We start from the raw sequence: 19,531 nt of genomic DNA, 5'->3' as shown, positions 1-19,531 counted from the left end.
GCCCCCGCCTCTGCCCTGAACTGCATGTCTTCCCAAGACTGCACACTTGCTCGCACACTATGAAAAAGGGCATACAAGATTGTGTAACGGTGCCTCCTGCTGACATCTGCCATAATGACATCATCAACAGACCAGGCAATGGATCAAGCTACCAAGCGACTCAGAAATCATCTTCACGCAGTGGCGTTTGTGGTTAGGTTTCATAGTGCATCTCTGAGGGATGAGAGATCGAATGGAATGACTCATAACAGTCACCAACCCAAATCACGCCACAGGCCTCGCATTAGGGCCGGCGTGCTGCCCCTCACGCTTGGGAGGAGCCCATGGGTGCTAAAATACGGGATGTGGACCTGAGGTTGAAAAGGATCCTAAGAGGAGCGGGTAAGAACCCTTTGATCATCCTTCAGAGGATCATGGGAGACTATGCCAGGTTGGGTATTGAGGCTCAGGTGATCTTCAGTGGGATTCTACCTGTGGGTGAGAGGATCGTGATGGTTAATAGTTGGCTGAGGAGGGCTTTGGGATGTATGGGCACTGGGAGGCTTTTGGGGACAGACAACTGTTCTCAAGGGATGGGCTCCACCTAAGTAGGGAAGGAAGTAGACTTCTAGGAGGGAGGCTGGCTCATCTGATTAAGAGCTTTAAACTAGACACTGAGGTCCTGGTGCTCTCCACGCCAAATTTTCACATTGGGAGTGAGGACAGCAAGATAACAGATATAGCCAGAGGGGGCAGTTAAGTGTAAGGAAGAGTGGGGACAGATTCTAGATCTACAAGTCATACTGGAAGTACTGTGTCCATACCGAGTTGGGTAAAAAGAGTGAGAGGAGCCCAACAGGAAAAATTAGGATGTTTGTTCACCAATGCAAGAAGCTTAGGTAACAAAATGGAGGAACTGGAGCTCCTGGTGAATAACAGAAACATGGTGGAACGGTAGCCATGACTGGAGTACAGGTATGGAAGGGTATGTGCTGTTTAGGAAAGACCGATGCAAAGGTAAAGGTGGGGAGTAGCACTGTATATCAATAATGAGGTAAAATGTAATGAGATAACTAGCGCTGCAATGGACAATAGTCTGTTTGGGCAATGGTCACATTGGGGAAGAAAACTACCAGAGCCTCATCCAGGATAGTGATTGGGGTGTGCTATAGACCGCCGGGATCTAGCTTAGAGATGGATAGGGAGCTCTTTAATGTTTTTAAGGAGGTAAACACTAATAGGAACTGCTTGATCATGGGGGACTTTAACTTCCCGGATATAGATTGGGAAACAAATGCTAGTAATAATAATAGGGCTCAGCTTTTCCTAGACGTGATAGCTAATGAATTCCTTCATCAAGTGGTTGCTGAACCGGATGCCATTTAGATTTGATTTTGGTGAGTAACGAGGACCTTGTTGAGGACATTGTTGTAGGGGACAACCTTGGCTGAGTGATCATGAGCTAATTCGTTTCCAAATAAATGGGAGGATAATCAATAGTGCATCTGAGACTAGGGTGTATGATTTCAAAGGGCTAATTTTACTAAATTAAGGCGACTAGTTAGGAAGTGGACTGGGCTAACATATTTAGGGATCTAAGGGCAGATGACGCCTGGAGTTACTTCAAGTTGAAGTTGCAGGAGTTGTCAGAGGCATGTATCCCGAGAAGGGTAGCAGTTTTAGACCGAGCTGGATGAGCAAGCGTCTTAGAGGGTCATTAAGAAAAAGCAGAAAGCGGAGTGGAAAATGGGAGGGATCAGCAAGGAAACCTACCTTATTGAGGTCAGAGGGTGCAGGGAAGCTGTGAGAAAGGCAGTGGAGATGGATCTAGCGAAGGATTAAAACCTTTTAGCCATATAAATAGGAAGAAAACCAAGAAAGAAGAAGTAAACTTTAAATGGAGTGGAGATTAGGGATAATCTTGGAATGGCACAATATCTGAACGAATACTTTGCCTCTGTCTTTAATGAGGCTAATGAAGGGCTAAGGAATAGTGATAGAGGGACCGATGGGAATGAAGATATGGGGGTAGACATTACGGTAGCTGAGGTAGAAGCCAAACTGGAACAGCTTAACGGAAGTAAATCGGGGGCCGGATAATCTTCATCCTAGAATATTAAGGAATTGGCGAGGATATTATAATCTTTAATAAATCCTAAATTCGGGATTGTACCGACTGACTGGAGATTAGCTAATGTAGTTCCTATATTCAAGAAAAAAAGTGACCCGGGAATTATAGGCCTGTTAGTCTAACATCTGTAGTATGCAAAGTCATGGAAAAAATCTTAAAAGAGAGAATGGTTTGGCAACTGGGATAGATTACAGCATGGATTTAAACCAACTTGATCTCCTTCTTTGAGAGAGTAACAGATTTTTAGACAAGGGAAATGCGGTGGATCTCATATATCTGGATTTCAGTCATGAAGAATTACTGGTTAAATTGGAAAAGATGGAGATCAGTGAAAATCCAGAGGTGGATAAGGAGCTGGTTAAAGGGAGACTGCAGAGGGTAGTATTGAAGGGGAACTGTCCGGTTGGAGGTTACCAGTGGAGTTCCTCAAGGCTCGGTTTTGGGTCCGATTTTATTCAATCTATTTATTGCTGACCTGGGAACCAAGAGTAGGAGTGGGCTGATAAAGTTTGCGGATGACACCAAGTTGGGGGGTATTGTCAATTCGGAAGAGGATCGATATTCTCCAGGGAGATTTGGATGACCTTGTAAACTGGAGTATTAGTAACAGGATGAAATTCAATAGTGAGAAGTGTAAGGTTATGCATTTAGGGATGTCTAACAAGAACTTTAGTTATAAGCTCAGTTGGAAGTAACGGAGGAGGAGAAGGACCTAGGAGTCCTGGTTGATAGATGACTATGAGTAGGCAATGTGATGTGGCGTTAAAAGCTAATGCGGTCTTGGGTTGCATTAGGCGAGGTATTTCTAGTAGGGATAAGGAGGTGCTAGTCCCGTTATATAAGGCGCTGGTGAGACCTCATTTGGAGTATTGTGTGCAGTTTTGGTCTCCCATGTTTAAGAAGGATGAATTCAAACTAGAACAGGTACAAAGAAGGGCCACTAGAATGATCCGAGGAATGGAAGGCCTTTCGTATGAAAGGAGACTTGAGGAGCTCGGTTTGTTTTCCTTAACCAAAAGAAGGATGAGAGGAGATATGATTACACTCTTTAAATATATCAGAGGATAAATACCAGGGAAGGAGAAGAATTATTTCAGCTCAGTGCTAATGTGGACACGAACGGATATAAACTGTCAGTCAGGAAATTCAGGCTTGAAATTAGACGAAGGTTCCTAACCATCAGGGAGTGCAATACTGGAACAGTCGAAACAGTGGGGCGAAGGACCTCCACGACTTTAAGATTAAGCTAGATAAGTTTATGGAGGGGATGGTATGATAGGATAACGGGCTTAGTCAATAGGTCAATTATGTGCCTGGTATGATGTAACCTTTTCCAGAGGGTTTGGCTGGAGAGTCTTGCCCGCATGCTCGGGGTTCAGCTGACCGCCATATTTGGGGTCGGGAAGGAATTTTCCTCCAGGGAAGATTGGCTATGGCCCTGGAGGTTTTTCGCCTTCCTCCGAAGCATGGGGCAGGGTTCACTTGCTAAGGAGTGGGTGGATCGGCTTATGTGGCCTGCATCTTGCAGGAGGTCAGACTAGATGATCATAATGGTCCCTTCTGATCTTGAATTCTATGATTCTATGATTCTATGATTCTATGGGAACACCCCTGGAGCAGCCTCATTATCCTCCTCAGCCCTCGCTTTTGCCCTGACGCCTGCAAAAAGCCTGGCAGTGGTGTGCAGAGACCCCAGCCTGCCCTGCCGACCAGCACCCTCTCCTTGTTTCCTTGTACTCCCGCCTGTCAGCATCCACTCTTGGCGTATCCCTGGATTGCCAGCTCTTTGGGGCAGGGGCTGTGGTCTGGGTTTATGCAGCACCTGGCACACTGGGCTCCTGGTCCCTGACTGGGGCTCCTAGGCCCTATGGTAACACAAATACTAAATCATCATATCAAACAGTGCTGTAGCATCCACCCGGGCACTTAGCCTGGGCCACCCCTGGGGAATCTCGGGGCCTTCCCGGAGGCAGGCTGACCTGATCGAGGGCGCACGAGACGCCTCAACACTATTGAAGGATGCACCAGCTCAGGGGGAGCCTCTGCAGACGTGGGGGAGGGGGTGAGAGCTCCCCACACCTGGTGGTTCTTCTCTGTACCTCCCTTGCACCGTTCATGCCCCAGAACGTTTTGGGAGGATCGCTGGGCTCTGGGGCTGGCACCGGGGTGGGAGGTGGGGAAGGAACTGTCACTTTTGGACATTACAGATCTGGACACAAAACAGACAGCTGCATTTTCACAGTGTGAACGCGCTGCGGGCTCGCCCAGCACCGCAGCACTGAACCAGGCCTGATCACGGCCCCCCCAGCGAGGTGATTGCTCACAGGTCCATGGTACGTGCCCACTCCCACTGAACTCCCATCGAAGCACAGATGACAACGGTCTGAAGTCGGCATCGCTCGATAACGTCTCGTCAGCGCTTGCCACCTCCCGACCAGCACCTGCGACTTTCCCATCAGTGGCCCACAGGGCGGGGGAGTCCAAGGAGCATTTTAGCCCTCTGAAGACCCCCCCCCCAAAAGTCAAAATTGGATTTCACCCTCCCCTGCCCGAGCCCTAAACCCCCTTCCTGCCCAAGGGTGCCTGAGAGAGACAGGTCTGAAATGTTCACAAGGCTCCCCCCGAGGCGGGCACCCCGCAGTGCTTTGCACACCAAGGCCGCCAGGATATCGTGGTGCCAACCCTGGGCAAACACCCAACACCCCCATGTCTAAGTGAGGAGCAGAGAGAGAAGCAGCCTGTGAAACCTAACGGCTCTAACAGACCCTTGGATTGTACAGAGGCTTTGATGCCCAATATGCAAGCATACAGCCCGGCCTCAGAGTTCAGCTCGCGGAAAAGGCAGCCACTGACCGGATTTACATGCCGCTGGCAACCCAGAGTTAAAACTCACAACAAACCAGCAGAGGAAGATTTAAAAAACAAACCCCAAACCAATCCCAAGAATTTGTTTCATGCTTCCTGGATCCCTCCCCACACGCAGCCGCGTTTCCCTGGATGGCCAATTTATAATCAGCAGAATGGAATGCAGTAAATTAAATATTTTTAAACAACTTTGCTCTCTCTCTGGTGAAAGAGCGCAGAGGTTGCTCTTTCTTGTCTGTTTCGTGCTGGGTGGTCTCCCCGTCCGCCCGCACATCTTCCCCCAACACAGTTAACCATTTCGACGATGCACAAAGGAGTAGCTTATGCACACAACACCGGGAGCTCGCTGCCTTGACGGCGGGGAGGGGGAGGGGGAGGGAAGCGGCAGGCCGCTCTTTTATTTTCTCTTAAAAACAAAAACAAGAAAATCCCTTTTTCCTCTCCAAAGCAGCCCACCATTTGCCTTGAGTTGTAAAGGCGCCGATCCAGGCTCAGCAGCTGTCCTTGAATTCACTCCAACAACCCTCCTGCTTTCTTTTAAAAAAGAAAAATTCAGCATTAGCCTTTTGAAAGCTGTAAACATACAAGTTTATATAGGCTGCTAATCTCTTGCCTTACTGATTTCTATCTGACCAGATCGGAGAGGACCGTCTAGAAGGCCTTCCAGGAATTGCTGTGGGCTGATGTGTCTAAGAGGCAGGGCGACGCTGCACATCTTGGCTCCTGGCACCCAGGAGATGAACCAAAAACCTGCAGGATCCAGAGAGAGACAAGAAAGAAACCGTACACGGGCCTAATCCTGCAGCACTCGCCCAGGCCGAGCTCCTGCTGCCATCAGTGGGTGCTCGGCCTGCTAGAGCCGGGGAGCTCGAGGTCCCACTTGAGAGCTAATGAATGACCCCTCGATCCCCCAGGATCCACTCGCTGGGAGCTCCTGGGATTCCCAGAATTTCCCCTCGGCGCTGTTCCTGCTGACACTCTGAATCTCGCCCCGGCTGCCTCCTTTCCTCGCCCAGCAGGCGAGGGACTAAGACTTGTTCTTCCCCTCACAGCCTCTGTGCGAGGATCTCCAAGCTCTCTGCCGCTTAGAACAGTGACGCCCCAGCCCTGGCATGTCGGTATCATTCCCCCCGGTACTGAGGGAGAAAGGAGATCAAGGGGGAGGTGCTGCCTGGAGCCGGCCCAGCAGATCTGCGTCAGTCCTGTTCCTCAGCACAAGCTCCTTTCTCCCCGATGGACAAGGGCTGGACCGAACTGACCCTGAGATGGGGGATCAATTAGCACTTCACTGTTCAACCCTTGCAAGACTCCTGCTCCCCCCATGTGTTACGGCTCCCTGGGGGGTCGTGTCGAAGTCCACATTTGAGCTCTGTGGGAGAGGGAGCCTGTCTGTCTATTGGGAAGCTACTCGTGGGTGTGCTCGGCCTAATCGAAGGATAAGCAAAGCTCGTGACCCAGCAGGCCACCGCCAAACGCATGGGCGGCGTTCCAGGTGCTTGGGGAAGCTGACGGAACGAGGGAGTCGCTGCCACCCTTCCTAACGCAGGTCTCAGCGCTGGCGGATCTCGACACGCTGACAAGGGGATTGGGGAAAATGATGGATTTGGGCACGGCCTGTGGAGACAACCCAGCTGCCCTTTTAGAACCCAGGCGAACCTGTTTTCTGACTTATGTGAAACGCAACGTAAGGTTCGGACCCAGCATTTCAGCTTCAGGCCTGGTTTTTGTGAGCTAGATCGTACTGGCGTTAGCACTGTGAACAAAGCAGCCACATCGCCCCAAGTAAACACCAGCCGGTCTGTCCTCTCCCTCCAGCAGGGCACATGGCTGCGGGAAGGAGCCATCATGCTCACTGGACGTCCTGAGTGTCTGTAGCAGGAGGTCAGTTTACCTTCCTTTGTGCCCCCCGGCTACACTCCAAAGTCCTGACGATTAGTCTCCAAAGGTCAGTGGATCTGAACGTTCTGATTAGCACCAGGCCCATCTACCCCTGACTGACAGGGGAGGCCCCAGGTCAATGGCAGTGGGCACAATTGGCCACAAGCTGCTTCTCTCCTCCTACCAGCTCATCACGTCTCCCGGATGGCCAGGCCACTGGCGTTACGGCGCTCACACGCCCTTGGGCTGCCCGTTTGAACATGTGGGGCAACCGCAGGAGTGAATGGGAGCAGGGGACTAGATCGGGAGCCCTGAGTTTGCCTCCTGCTGACAGTATCTTCTCACTGTCAAGGCAAATGCTATCTTAGGGCTCTTCCAGATTTCTCCATGCTCCTAGCCCAGTGAGCAGCAGCTGTGGCCTGAAATGCCGCCTGCTCTCTGCCTAGCCAGCAGGTTGCATTCTTTCCTGTTAGATGAAGCCAAAGCAATAGCTTTCCATGCCGTCACCCCTGAGGCTGAATGTCTGCAACGAGCTCCTAGGACTGAAGGAGAAGGCCACACGAACCGTTGGCTGGCCCAGCATTCAGCGGCCAGGCCACACGTCAGCACGCCAGGTCTGATGCTGCCTCCTCGCCAATTCCCGAGCTGCTGCAAAGGTCCTGCTGCTGAGCCATAAAGCGCCCAGTGGGCTGACTCCTCACTAAGTCTGAGGCCGAGGGCTGGATGTTCGTGGCACCAGGCCCTCCGCTGGCGAGCTCCCTGCCACTGGAAACGGTGAGCCCTGGCTTTGCTGCATTCTGGGCGTCCTGCAGGACTTGCCTGTTTCATGAGTCTTCTCGCAACAGTGACACCAACCGCCAGCTCCGCGTCCCCTTGGAAATGCTCAAGAACAAGCCTGCTCCGAAAGTGCCAGCATCTACAGAGAACTGGCAAGTCTGAGCCTTTCAAAGGTACGCGGCTTTGTCCATCACGGTCAGGGCGCCTCAAGACCCCGGGGATGGGCGCATTGCAAATGAGTAAGAGACACCAGCTTGCCCAGTTGCTACAGCACGGGAGATCAACAGTGAGAAGAGCCGCATGTACGGGGCTGTGCACTGTATGGAAGAGTCACATTCGCACTCCCAGAGAGCCATGCGATGAAGCTCTGGGGTAACATTTTCCAAAGCACGTCAGTGACTTAGGAGCCTAAGTCCTATTTTCAAAAGTCATCTAGGCGCTTAGTCACTGAGGCACTTCCGAAAATGTCACCCTGATCGCTGGTTCCGTAGATTCATCTGGTACACGCAGTCCAGGGCAGGTCAGCAAGGGTTAATTCCTGGTGCCTGCCTGGGGGGTTGTGAAGGAACCACTCTTCTGAAACACTCTTCTGCATCACTGCCACACACGTCGTACTTCAAGAGGGACTCTTCGCTTTGATAATTTGGGCTGTGAAATCTTGCTCTGCAATCTACTTTTATCTCACAGCAAACACCTGCAGGTCGTAAAGGGAAAAGAACCCAGCGAGGTTGGAAAGTGTCAGAGAAGCTCAATTAATACCGCAATTCAAATCGCACAATAAAGACCCTCGGCTTTCATGAGCTAAACGAAAGGACTAAAGCAAGGTGTTACCATAGAATTACGGCCCAAGGAGAGAAAACTGAAGCTATTAACCTAGGGGAAGCTGGTTTTTAAGAAGATGTGTAACGTCAATAGACGGAAGGGAAGGATGGCTTTGGGCTGAAGGGGAAGCCCCAGGACTCAGGGGATCGGGACTCCACACCCGGCTCTGAGATTTCTAGCAGAACATTAAGCGAGTCTCTTAAGCCTCTCTGTGCCTGTTTCCCATCTGTAAAATGGGTATGACACTTACCTCCCGCTCAAGGCATAGCTCATTAACATACACAAAACAGCCGAGATCCTTGGAGGAAAGGGATTTGACATCTATTCACAAACCAGCCTCGCAGCTGATGCTAACCCGAACTGAACCCTAGCTTGTGTTGTGCTCTCCACAGCCTGACACAGCCCGCCGAGCCAGCACACCACCCTTCCCATTATTAGGCGGGCCTTTGATGTGGGTTTTTAATGTATGAAAGGCAGGGCAGGGCTGGATTATAACCTCTCCCTCGTCGTGTGGGTCAGGAAGCTGAGATTTTCCGCCAGGGAGTCTGTGCCCATGAGACACGGCTTTGAACGTATCACGGCAGTTAATGAAATCTCTCTCCTGGCGAGGAGCTGGAAGCACCTCTCCATGTCACACTGCCAGGCTCAGACAAGCATCCCACTGAATCCGACTAGGTTCCACTCAAGAGCTTTTAGGCAGGAACCCCAGTCCAATTTGCAAAGTTGCAAGAACAGCTCGAGCCTCAATCCCATCCAGGTGCTTTCCAACCCTGGCAGGACGACCAACCACAAGGCCCTGGATTTCACATGACAGCCTGTTCCTCATCTCGCCCTGTGAGTCACCCACATACAGTTTAAGTGCATGGAGAGGGACTTCACGTGTGGCTTTACACATGCCGGGCTTTCAAGCAAAGGGGCCGTCCAAAGAAGGCTGATAGCGCTGATGGTGACATAACCTCTAATTATGTTCAGGTTTCCTCCTTCCCCGCTCCCCACACGTGCGGTCTTGGGCTTAATTTCAAAGCAACAGGCCAAATCCAGAGGGTACGAATGGGAACGCCTTTGGCGCACCAACCTCAATCACAGTATAGACGAAAAACAGCTGCGTAGATTCAACGTGTCTGTCCCCGCGTGGGGGGGGGGGGCAGAGGGGTTGGAGAAGCTGCAGGAACAGCAAGGAAGTAACCCTGCTTTGCTGCTGGGCTTTCCCAGCCCTCCCATTGTGCATAAAGCAGCTCCGGGCTTCCCTAAGGGATCGGGAGGGTGCTGCAAGCCCACAGAGCCTGGGTTTGTATCAGAATGAGATCAACTACGTCCTTCTGAATGGGCACAGTCTGTGTGGTCCCAGCTTAGTGCTGCTGGAAGAGTACAGTGCATTCGCTCAGCGGGCAGGCACCAATACCGGCCTCCACAAAGCAGCAGGCAGACCAGCCAGGTGGGGAGGGGCCAGAGAGAGAGACAGACAACTCGGGAAATGCTTCTTTATTAAGACAAATACCAAGTTGCACGGGAAAGGAGCGATGACAGGGTAAGCTCTGCCAGGCCTGCTCCAGACGAAGGGTCTTCCGATGGTGCGGGCTCTGGCTTCCTTAAAGGCATCTTTACAACCGGTATGTTAGATTTCCATCAGCTGTTCGCTGCCCACAATGACTTCGTTAACGTGTTTGGCTGAAAGATTAAAAACAAAAAGGAGGAATTGGGGTTTGTAGCAGAGTTTGGAACCCAGCACTTTTCAAATCAGCATCCTTAGGAGAAAATGGGAAAAGCAGATTCCAGTGAATTTCCACATTGCTTTGCTGATCCGCCCCCGCCCCCATCCCCATGTGTCTCAGTCACTGTCCCACCCACACGGCGAACAACTGACCAAACACCAGAAGGGTAATGGAATGAGATCTCACACATAGGTGTCACTTACTACCCAAGGCACAGCTGCTGCCGACAGGTGTGTGTCTAGGCACCGGCATGGAAGCGTCAAATCCAGGAGGAGACAGTGACAGGAACGTTATGTCCAGCCGGAGCCTTCAGAGGGCTGAGTGCCCACAACTTGCACTGCAGTCAGCAGGGGCTGACGGGGCGGCTCTAGGGATTTTGCCGCCCCAAGCACGGCAGGCAGGCTGCCTTCGGCGGCTTGCCTGCGGGAAGTCCCCGGTCCTGCGGATTCGGCGGCAGCGCTTGGCGTGCTGGTGCCTGGAGCCGCCCCTGGGGGCTGGATGCGCTCAGGACCCTGCAGGATCAGGCCCAGTGTCACAAGTAACTTGTAACGGGATTGTGAGCATCTATGATCTCTGGTCAAACAGGCTCACTTTACAAGTCAAGAGGCAGGATTTTCCTTTGCTGCTTCCTGCCCCCGGGGATCCAGGAATACAGACAGGCTCTTTCCAACATCAGCAGTGAGCAAGGGGCGGTGGGGACCCTTAAGGCAGACTCCAGCTCACACTCCCATATCCCCTCTGGGGGAGGTGAAATTGGAAACTCCCAGCTGTCAGGCGAGTCAGGAGGGGCCCGTTTGTCAAGGCCCCGTCTCTGGCTACTCTCCCAGCTTTGCACCAGCTGAGTGAACATTCAGTGGCCAAGGCCCAATCATCCCTGGCTCTGCCCCAGATTCCTGTGCGACCCTGGGCAAGTCACTTAGCCTCTTGCTGCCTCAGGGCCCAGCTGTCCAGTGAGGATCACAGCCTTGCCCTGCCTCCCAGGAGGCGGGAGGACAAATCCGTTCCAGGCCGTGAGGTGCTCACACACTGCGGTGATGGGCCGAGGGCAGACAGGATGCTGGAGGGCGGGGGCCATAATGATGGTAAAGACTCATGTCTCTCACTTGCCCATTTCCGTTACTCCCTGGGCGAGGAGGAGTTTGCCAGGCTGCTGGAAAGCAAAGATTACGCAAATCCTTAGCAGTCCCGATCTGCTGGCAAGTCGAGGTGTTCTCCTCGCTGCTGGTGTGTGCCGGGTACACGACCAACGCCAGGAGACCTTCCATTTTAACAGACCGCCAAGTTCCAAGGAGTCCTGGCCCCGCACCAAGATTCTTTCCAGCGGTCACCCTATCCCGGCACCACTCCTGCCGACCTTCATCTCTTCAGCACGGGGGCTGCATGGGCTAATCGCGGACTCACCCCAGAGGCCCTCCCACCAGTCTAGGGAGCACAACCCTAGAGTCGCCTGTGGCTTTCAGTACCATATTGCTCCTCACTGGCCTTCCAACCCCTGGGGATGCCTCAGAGCCCCCACCTGGATATCCAACTTCGAAATCCAATCCTCTGGTCTGGTGTCTATTTATTGTCAGACTCCTCAATGGCCAGAGCGGCAGGCCAGGGAAATTCTGGGGCTCTGCACAACGAAGGACTGACTGTCCTGGTGCCACGTATGAATGTGATGTAGGCAGGCACCATGCAAGCGGCAGCCCGGAGTCCCAGCCTGTAGCACCTACTCCTCTTCCAGTCCTGGACCCACCCAGCTTTGCCAGCGTCCCTCGAACCAGACCCGCAGCATGTCTTGCTATGCCATTCCTCGCCCCCTTGCAACCTTCCCAATACACCTCAGACAGGCCCTGGGGCAACTCCTGCTACTCCATTCCTGAACCCCTTCCAAGCAGATGGCCAGTCATGCTGATTTGTGTGATTGGATAAGACCCTGGCTAGATTTCAGTGGGAGTCATCACATTATAGCTTGCAGATTAAATGTGTCTTCAGTAAAGTTTGTAAAGACCCATGTCAATTTTGGATTCTGTATATACATTTGTAGCACTCATCTATTCTAACAAACACCTCATTTCATTTCATCCAGTGTCCCTCACTTCCTGTCCTAGGCTTGTGGAGCTTTGCTGTATCTTGTAAAGTATTTTGCCACCTTTCTGGGGTACTTTGCACTTCTACATCTCACAAGTATTTACAATAGCTCACATTTTTAACATTGGATAAGCTCAAAGTGCTTTGCAACAGCAGGTGAATACCACCAGGCCCATTTTACAGATGGGAAAACCAAGGCACGGAGAGTTTAAGAGACTCGCCAAAGGTCATGAAGTCAGTCAGTGGCACGGTAGAAAAAGACCCCTCGTTCCCAGACTCCTAGGCCCTTTGCTCGGTCTGCTAAATTACACTGCCTGTCGGTATCACCAAGGAGAGCCGGACGGTCCCAGTAGGTGACGCGTGGCCTTAGCACAACTGGGCCAATGACTCTGAAAGCCCGTTGGCTCCCCTGGGCCTTGCTGCTAGATCAGAGACTACAATGAAGCCACCAGCTCCATTTTCACCTGTCTGGGGGTGAACCTTAAATCCATGTTCTGGGGTTTAATAGAAGCGGAATGGTTTGGCTAGAAACGAAAAGCTGAGCAGCTACCTGGCAGGCACGCAAGAGGCAGGAGAGAATACCAGGTGCTTACGCTCCCTGCTCGCCTCCTCCTTGACCCCTCGGGAAAGCCCTAGGTCCAGACGAAAGGTCATTTGGAGTCCCTGGTGGGTGCCGATCAGAGGCTGCTAAGGAGAGCTGAATACAGACAGTGTTTCGTTAACAGACATGGCTGCTGCCCGCCAGTGGCTCAGCCTGATCTCCGCAATCTCAGTTCATGCCGAACCCCTGGGCGTAGGGAGAGGAGCATGGAGTGTCATCCCGCTCGCCCTTCGGGTTTCTGTGAGACTGCCAGGGTTACAGCTGCACTCAGACGGCGCAGAAAGAGGAGGCATTAAAGGAAGGACTTTCAAAGACCCTGAGCATTGGACTCTGCAAACTTAAATCGCGTTCGTCGAGATCTGCTCCCCCCGGGAGCATCTGGCGCTATGCAAACGCAGAGCAGTTCGACACTTTCGAACGCCCGATTAGCACTTTGCTGACGCGGCCCGGCCCAGAGTCGGTCTGGGCGCTCAAGCCCAACGTCTGTGGAGATTTCACTGGGCGCAAATCAAAAATCTGTCACTGGTTACAGATGTGATTCTGCTTCACAAGGCATTTGTTTACAGGCACTGTACGTCCAAGCGCCTTAGAAACGCAAGCCCGGTACGTGGGGAGCCAGACAGCCTCTGCGGCTTGATTCAAAACAAACTGTAATGCAAATAAACACAGGGGTGGAAGTGACTCTGAATCCCAGCACAAACCCAGCCATAATCCGGGGCGCTAATGGCCGAGGGCTTCCACTCCAGCCTGGGCCACACTTCCTGGGGGGAGGAGACGCCGCAGCATCCCGGTAAGAGCACCGTGAAAGCATCTCCTTGTTGTTTGCTCAATTAGCCCCTAGACACACTGCTGCTGCTGCTGGTGGCAATGCTCCCTTGTAGAGGGGAAAAAACAAGGTTAGGGCGGAGGCCCAGGACCACCCCGAAGGCCCAGCCCTCGGGGGCTCCAGAAAACGTTCCGTTTACTCACTCAATTACATACGCTGTTTTATAAACCCGTTAAAATCCAACAGAAAACAGTCCCTGGCACAGAATTACTGCTCCATTATACAGCAGGGAGGAAAGCCACCACCGGGCAGGGGAAGGGGAGGCTGCAGAAACCCACAGGAAAACCCGTGCTGGGTGGCTCCTAGCAGCATCTCCCCTAGACAGAAAGGCCGGGAGCGCCAGAGAGAAGCACCGCTCGCTCGGCTCGCTGCACGGACGGACGGACGCCGTGGCTAGCCCTGGGGAGGAAGTGGAAGGAGAGCAGGATGAGGGGAAGCAGCTGCCGGGGAGTTGGAAGGGGCATGTGGAGATAAGAAGGGAAGCAGGTGGCAGGGGCTGAGGTGTGTGTGTTTACAAGGCAGCAGGGGGTTCGCCAAGGCCTGCTCTAGCCCCCTCCGACTTGAGTTAGACAATCAGCAAGGATCGGGGGAGCAAAGCGCAGCCCCCCAGAGGTGGCTCAGAGTTCTGCAGAGCAGCCTGCCCGCTCGGTCGTCTGACCCAAGGGGAGACTGCAGACGGTGCATCTGGAGCCGAGAGCTGGGACGCCCTGGATTGGCACTCAGGAGCCTGCAATCTCAAGCAGATGGGCATGGCTGGCCTGCCCTTCCCCCAGCAGGGTAGCGGAGCCGGGCAGGCCTGGCACGGAGGAAGGCAAGGAGAAAAGCTGAGGGTAAGCTGTTAACTGACGCAAAGGACGCAGCAGCCACACTGCTCTACCCAGCAATGCAGAGGGGCCACATGGCAGAAAGCTGGGGGTGCCCGGAGGTAGAGTGAGCACCTCTTGACCCTACCACTCAGCCAGGGGCCAATACCCAGCTGGCAGCCAGCCTGCATTAACACTGGTGTGCTGCTCTGCAGGATGGTACCCTCAGGACTTGGGCGTACTCAGACTGCTCAACCCGTGTTAACTCCCCGGGGGGCTGGGCTGTTCGTTGGACGGGGTACGGGGGAGACAACAAAGTGGTGAAGCAGATGTCCCTGTGGGTCAGATCAGATTCCCGGTGCGGGGAGGAACGGTTGGAGAGCAGAGGCCACTGGGAAGCATGGTGGGTCTGCTCTAGGGGGTCTCAGGAGGCAGGCCGGTCAAGGTGATGGGAGAGGGAGTCAGTGGGAGCGAGAACTTGATTGGGTGTGTGTGTGGGCGAGACGGACTACGGTGGAGTCTTTATTCAGTGGCCTAACGGAGAGAGTACAAGAAAGAGCAGTAGCTCCGGGCAGAGTTGCTGAAATGAAAGATGTTCTCACTGCACCTGCAAGAAACTAGCAGAGAAGAAACGGAAGCAGGTGCTGGATTGTTTGCTGACTCGTAGGAAGAGATCCGTGGCTCTTTTCAAGGGAACCAGAATGCTACCAGCAATGCACCTCAGACGGCGGCTGGAGGATCGGCAAGCAGGGCAGCAGATTGACTTTCCAGGGGAGCCAATCACATGTTGGGACACATGGAAGAGAGGCAGCTGATGATGTGGCCAAAGTTCAGAAACTCAGGCAGGAATGACCAAGGGTGCCTCTATGTTTTTTGCCGCCCCAAGCACGGTCGTCAGTCAGGTTCGGTGGCGCGCCTGTGGGCGGTCAGCTGGTCACACGGATTCGGTGGCATTTCTGCCGGTGATCTGCTGGTCCCGCACCTTCTGCACCAGCCGCTGAAGCCGCGGGACTGGCAGACCTCCCGGAGGCATGCTGTCGAACTCTGCCTGACTGCCACCCTCTCGGCGACTGGCATGCCACCCCCCGCGGCTTGCCGCCCCAGGCACGCGCTTGCTGCGCTGGTGCCCGGAGCCGCCCCGGGAATGACATTGGGGGAGGATACTGACATGCTATCAAGGAACTAAACAATGAAAAGCTAAAAGATCATCTGATCGATATCAAAGTGTCTCTGAAAATAACATCCACTATCATAAGATAGGGGACGGGGCACACTGCAGGAATGAAAATCAGGAGAGGTGGGACCAAGATAGATCCACACGACAAGTCAGGTCGGGAGCAGGTTCCAGCACCTTCCCGCGCTTTGGAATGGAACACTAAGGGAAATGAAGCTCTTCAGATCTGACACCTTGGACCAAGCCTTTACAAAGCCTGTCAGAGTTGCCAGATTCATTCTTGAACTTCATGCCCTGATATGATTATGCTGGGACAAGACACCAAGCAGCACCACCCAAGCGAGATACTTTGCACTCTGATTTACGAAAGGTGCGGCCTACTGGGCTGAAGAATGGGAAGCGGCTTATACTCGGTTGTTCCCATACTGTTTCTGTTAATTATCAGCAAAATTACTCCTGCCAGCAGGGATCTCAGAAATGTCAATTTGAAGGACTTTATTCCCCACGGCAGCATGTGCCTAGTACAAGGAGCTTGTCACCACAAGAGCTTGCTGACTGCCACGCTGAGCACACGTCGAGTTTTCCTTTCCTTGTGTAGGCAAATCATCAGCGTATTTCTCCTGGCTCTTTAATGTGGCTGAATTCTAGGAGCGCACAAGTGGTTATTTTCTCTGGATGGAGCATGTGAAAATATTTCTACAAGGTTAAGAACTGAGGCCTTCTGGGTAGATTTTTTCACAATCAACAGGCAGAGTATGTGGCAGTTCACTTAACCCTTTCATGCAGGAAGCCTGAATTTCCCCAGCTGAGAATCCCAGGGCTAGCAACCAAAAAGTCCATAATAGCCAAAAGTGGTAGACAAAGTGTTTCTGAATGGATGCCCTAGGGAAATTACATACCACCACTGAAGGACAGATCTCCTACACCATCGTTATCCAGTGTTTGGAAAATGGACCTATGGGGGTCAGAAATGTGCCAATGACCTGGAAACGACTTCTTTAAGAGATGCCTGTTTTTACTGCCAAGTACCTCCTCTCCAAGGAAGCCAGCCTTCAACAACGATTTTGCACGAGTTTGACATCATCTCCAGCTCGCACTGGCCTTTGACAAACTGCGCGTGTGTGTGAACTGGTTTGCCTGTGTCTGCGCTGAACTGGGAACCTGGGGGAACTGAGCCGTGGCTACCAGCACAGCAGCAAGCGCTCTGCCATCACCAGGGGGCACCCCGAATCATTCAGGGTCAGACTCTAAATACAATGGGTGTTATTCCAACAGAGAGAGGCATTGGTAAGATCCATCAACTCACTCGCAGATCCCTCGGCGTACACCGATTTGGCCGCCTCCTGCCTACACCAGGATAACACATGCCAAAGAGTGACTGGCGATATATTCTTGTCTGCTGTAACCTTCCAGTCCTAGCTTGTCATCAGCCCCCACTGCAATACTGGCCTGCAGCTAAATGCCACTGACACAGTGGGGTATGGGTACGGCTGTACAAAATACACCTGGCTTCAGAGAATGAGAGTAGGGGAAAATACAATGGTTTGTCCTTATTAACGAGATTTTTACGACTGTTCTGTTGAGGAGCTGTAGTGCCTCCAGGCTTTGGAGCAGAGACCTGACAGTTTGCAGGGGGTGTTGCCCTGGTGTCAGGGCCTTTTGTCATACCTGTGAAAAACTGCCCAAATCTGGCCAATTTATGAGCCTTCGAAAAATCTCAGTTTGCACATGCTCAGTAGAGACTTGTTAGTTTGGCAACTAAATTCTCCGAAGAGTCTGTCTGCACTGAGCGTGCTCCAATCTGGGGTAGCAGGAGCTGAGCTGGACTTTCTCTGCAATTGCTGCTTCTGGCCGCTGTGACACCGGCACAAGGACCGAGTAGGGACAGTGTCTCTCCTTGCGCTCAGTGCTCCAGCACGGAGAAAGAAGTTGCCTGACTCAAATGCAGAAGGGACAAGAGCCTGACTTGAGAGTGGGGATGGCAGAGGGAGCTGACTGGGACAAGACGGCTCGGGAGAGCTGGGACTGACTGGTCAAGGAGACTGAGAATGGGAGCTGGAGGGAAGGGTGCGACTGGCACTGGGGTGTCTAAGATCAGATGAGGAGCTGGGGTGGATGACTGGGTCTGGTTAGGCAGAGACTGGGACAAGGAGTGTGGTGGGGGTAGACTTGGAGTGAGATGAGGAGCAGGGAGGAGGGGAGGGACAGACAGGACAGGGACAGGTTGGAGGAGATGACGCAGAAGGGGCCAGGCTTGGAGAAACAGGGGCAGAAAGATCTGCGATGACTACACCCTCCCCTCTACAACCTGGAATGGATTCCCAGTCTCAACAGTCCTCTACCGTCAGCAAATATCTGTGACACCGGCTGGCAAAGCGCATCTCATCCCCTTCTAGTGGTGGTCCACACAGAAGATGACAACCTACTACAGCTGGGATGATTTAGTTGAGTTTGGTCCTGCTTTGAGCAGGGGGTTGGACTAGATGACCTCCTGAGGTCCCTTCCAACCCTGAGATTTTATGATTCTAAGTTTTGCTGTGGAGCTAAAGGTTCCAACTCTATTGATGACCCAGGGGCCAGTATGATTCCACCTGAGGGAATTTGTTTTTTTCAGGCTTTTTTTTTTTAACCTAGGAAATTATCTACAAAAACTACATTAAAAGAATGTAGTTGCAAAGTCAAATACTCAAAAGTTACCAAATACTGAAGCCCCCTTGTGTATATGCATTAAGACACAGTCTTTAATTACATGATCTCATACTATTTTTTCTATAGGACCCCTGCTTCATTCAGTGCACAGAATGCACCTGCTCTGGGGAAGGGTTAGGGTTGTGTAGTAAAGGAAGCAAGGAAGTGCAGGCAGAGAAAGAAGTGTCGTATGGTTAAGGTAATGACTGCCATGCAGAGTTTGAGTCTATCCCTGCTTCTGCTACAGAGTTCCTGTGCGATGCTGGGCAAGTCACTTAACTCCAATGTTTCACAGGTGGCTGATAATTGTGTGTTCTTCATTTTCTGGGTGCCCAACTTGAGAGCCTGTGGCTGAGCACTCACAGCTCCAAGGGAAGTCGACGGGAGCTGTGCTCTGAACATACAACGTGCTAGAGAATGCTAAGTGCTCTGCAGAAATGAAGTCCTCCATCCGGCCCAGATCCACAAAGGTATCTAACTGCCAGTACTACCAATGGGCATTAAGCACCTAAATACCATAAGGAGCTGTGCTTGTGTGCCTCATCTGTACACTAGGGGTAACGACATCCCCTCCCCTCGCAGGGGTGAGGGAAAATAACGCCATGCCTGTTGGTGAAGCCCTCCGACGCTCTGGGGATGAGCGCCACAAAGCAGCCAGGAGGAAAAGAAGAATTCTGTCTTCAGAGCAGGGTTGGAATAGTGCGTAAGGCCCAGAGCCACACACTGTTCAGTGAGGAGAAAACCAAATATCGAGCAGCGGCGCCCTCCATGTGCACCGTCCATCCTGCGCGCTGGACACAAGACAGCCTGCAATCCCGCCAAGACTGGCTCCTAGAGCATGGCATGAGGGGGCTGAATGAAGGGTAAACGGGCAACCATCATTCTGGCATTTCCTAACTTCCAAGGATTTGCTGTGCAACTGTAACGTCCTTTGCACATAGTTTTGGGGGAGTTATTATTTATACAGCCCCTAAAGCATGCTAGCCCCCTAGCAACCAAATGGACAGGCAAGGGCCCTGCCCCAACGACAACAGGGATGAAGGCTGAGACAACAAGAGCATCCAAACCAAGGGAGCAGTGGGAATGTTTAGCGTGTGTTTTGCTAGTCCCACACTGCTTTGAAGGGAGGCTACGCCAATTCACTACTGAAGCCTGGTTTTTGACTAACTTATACCAGATGCGCAACTTGCTCGCTGTTGAAT

The 19,531-nt window shown here is 52.4% G+C and overlaps 1 protein-coding gene across 2 annotated transcripts in view; it reads right to left on the bottom strand.

The window, feature by feature from the left end:
* Positions 1-9,919: 9,919 nt before the first annotated feature.
* Positions 9,920-19,531, bottom strand: part of EIF2B3 (eukaryotic translation initiation factor 2B subunit gamma) — a 140,639-nt gene continuing 131,027 nt past the window's right edge. For both annotated transcript variants that reach the window (XM_039485799.1, XM_039485800.1), the window contains one exon: positions 9,920-10,120. In XM_039485799.1, the coding sequence (XP_039341733.1) occupies positions 10,068-10,120 (53 nt within the window). In that variant the 3' untranslated portion in view covers positions 9,920-10,067. The remainder of the gene's footprint in view (positions 10,121-19,531) is intronic.

Source organism: Mauremys reevesii, linkage group 8 (genome assembly GCF_016161935.1).
Source record: "Mauremys reevesii isolate NIE-2019 linkage group 8, ASM1616193v1, whole genome shotgun sequence".
NCBI lineage: Eukaryota > Metazoa > Chordata > Testudines > Geoemydidae > Mauremys > Mauremys reevesii.
Note: the sequence above shows the minus strand (reverse complement) of the source record. Positions and strands in the feature narration are given on the sequence as shown.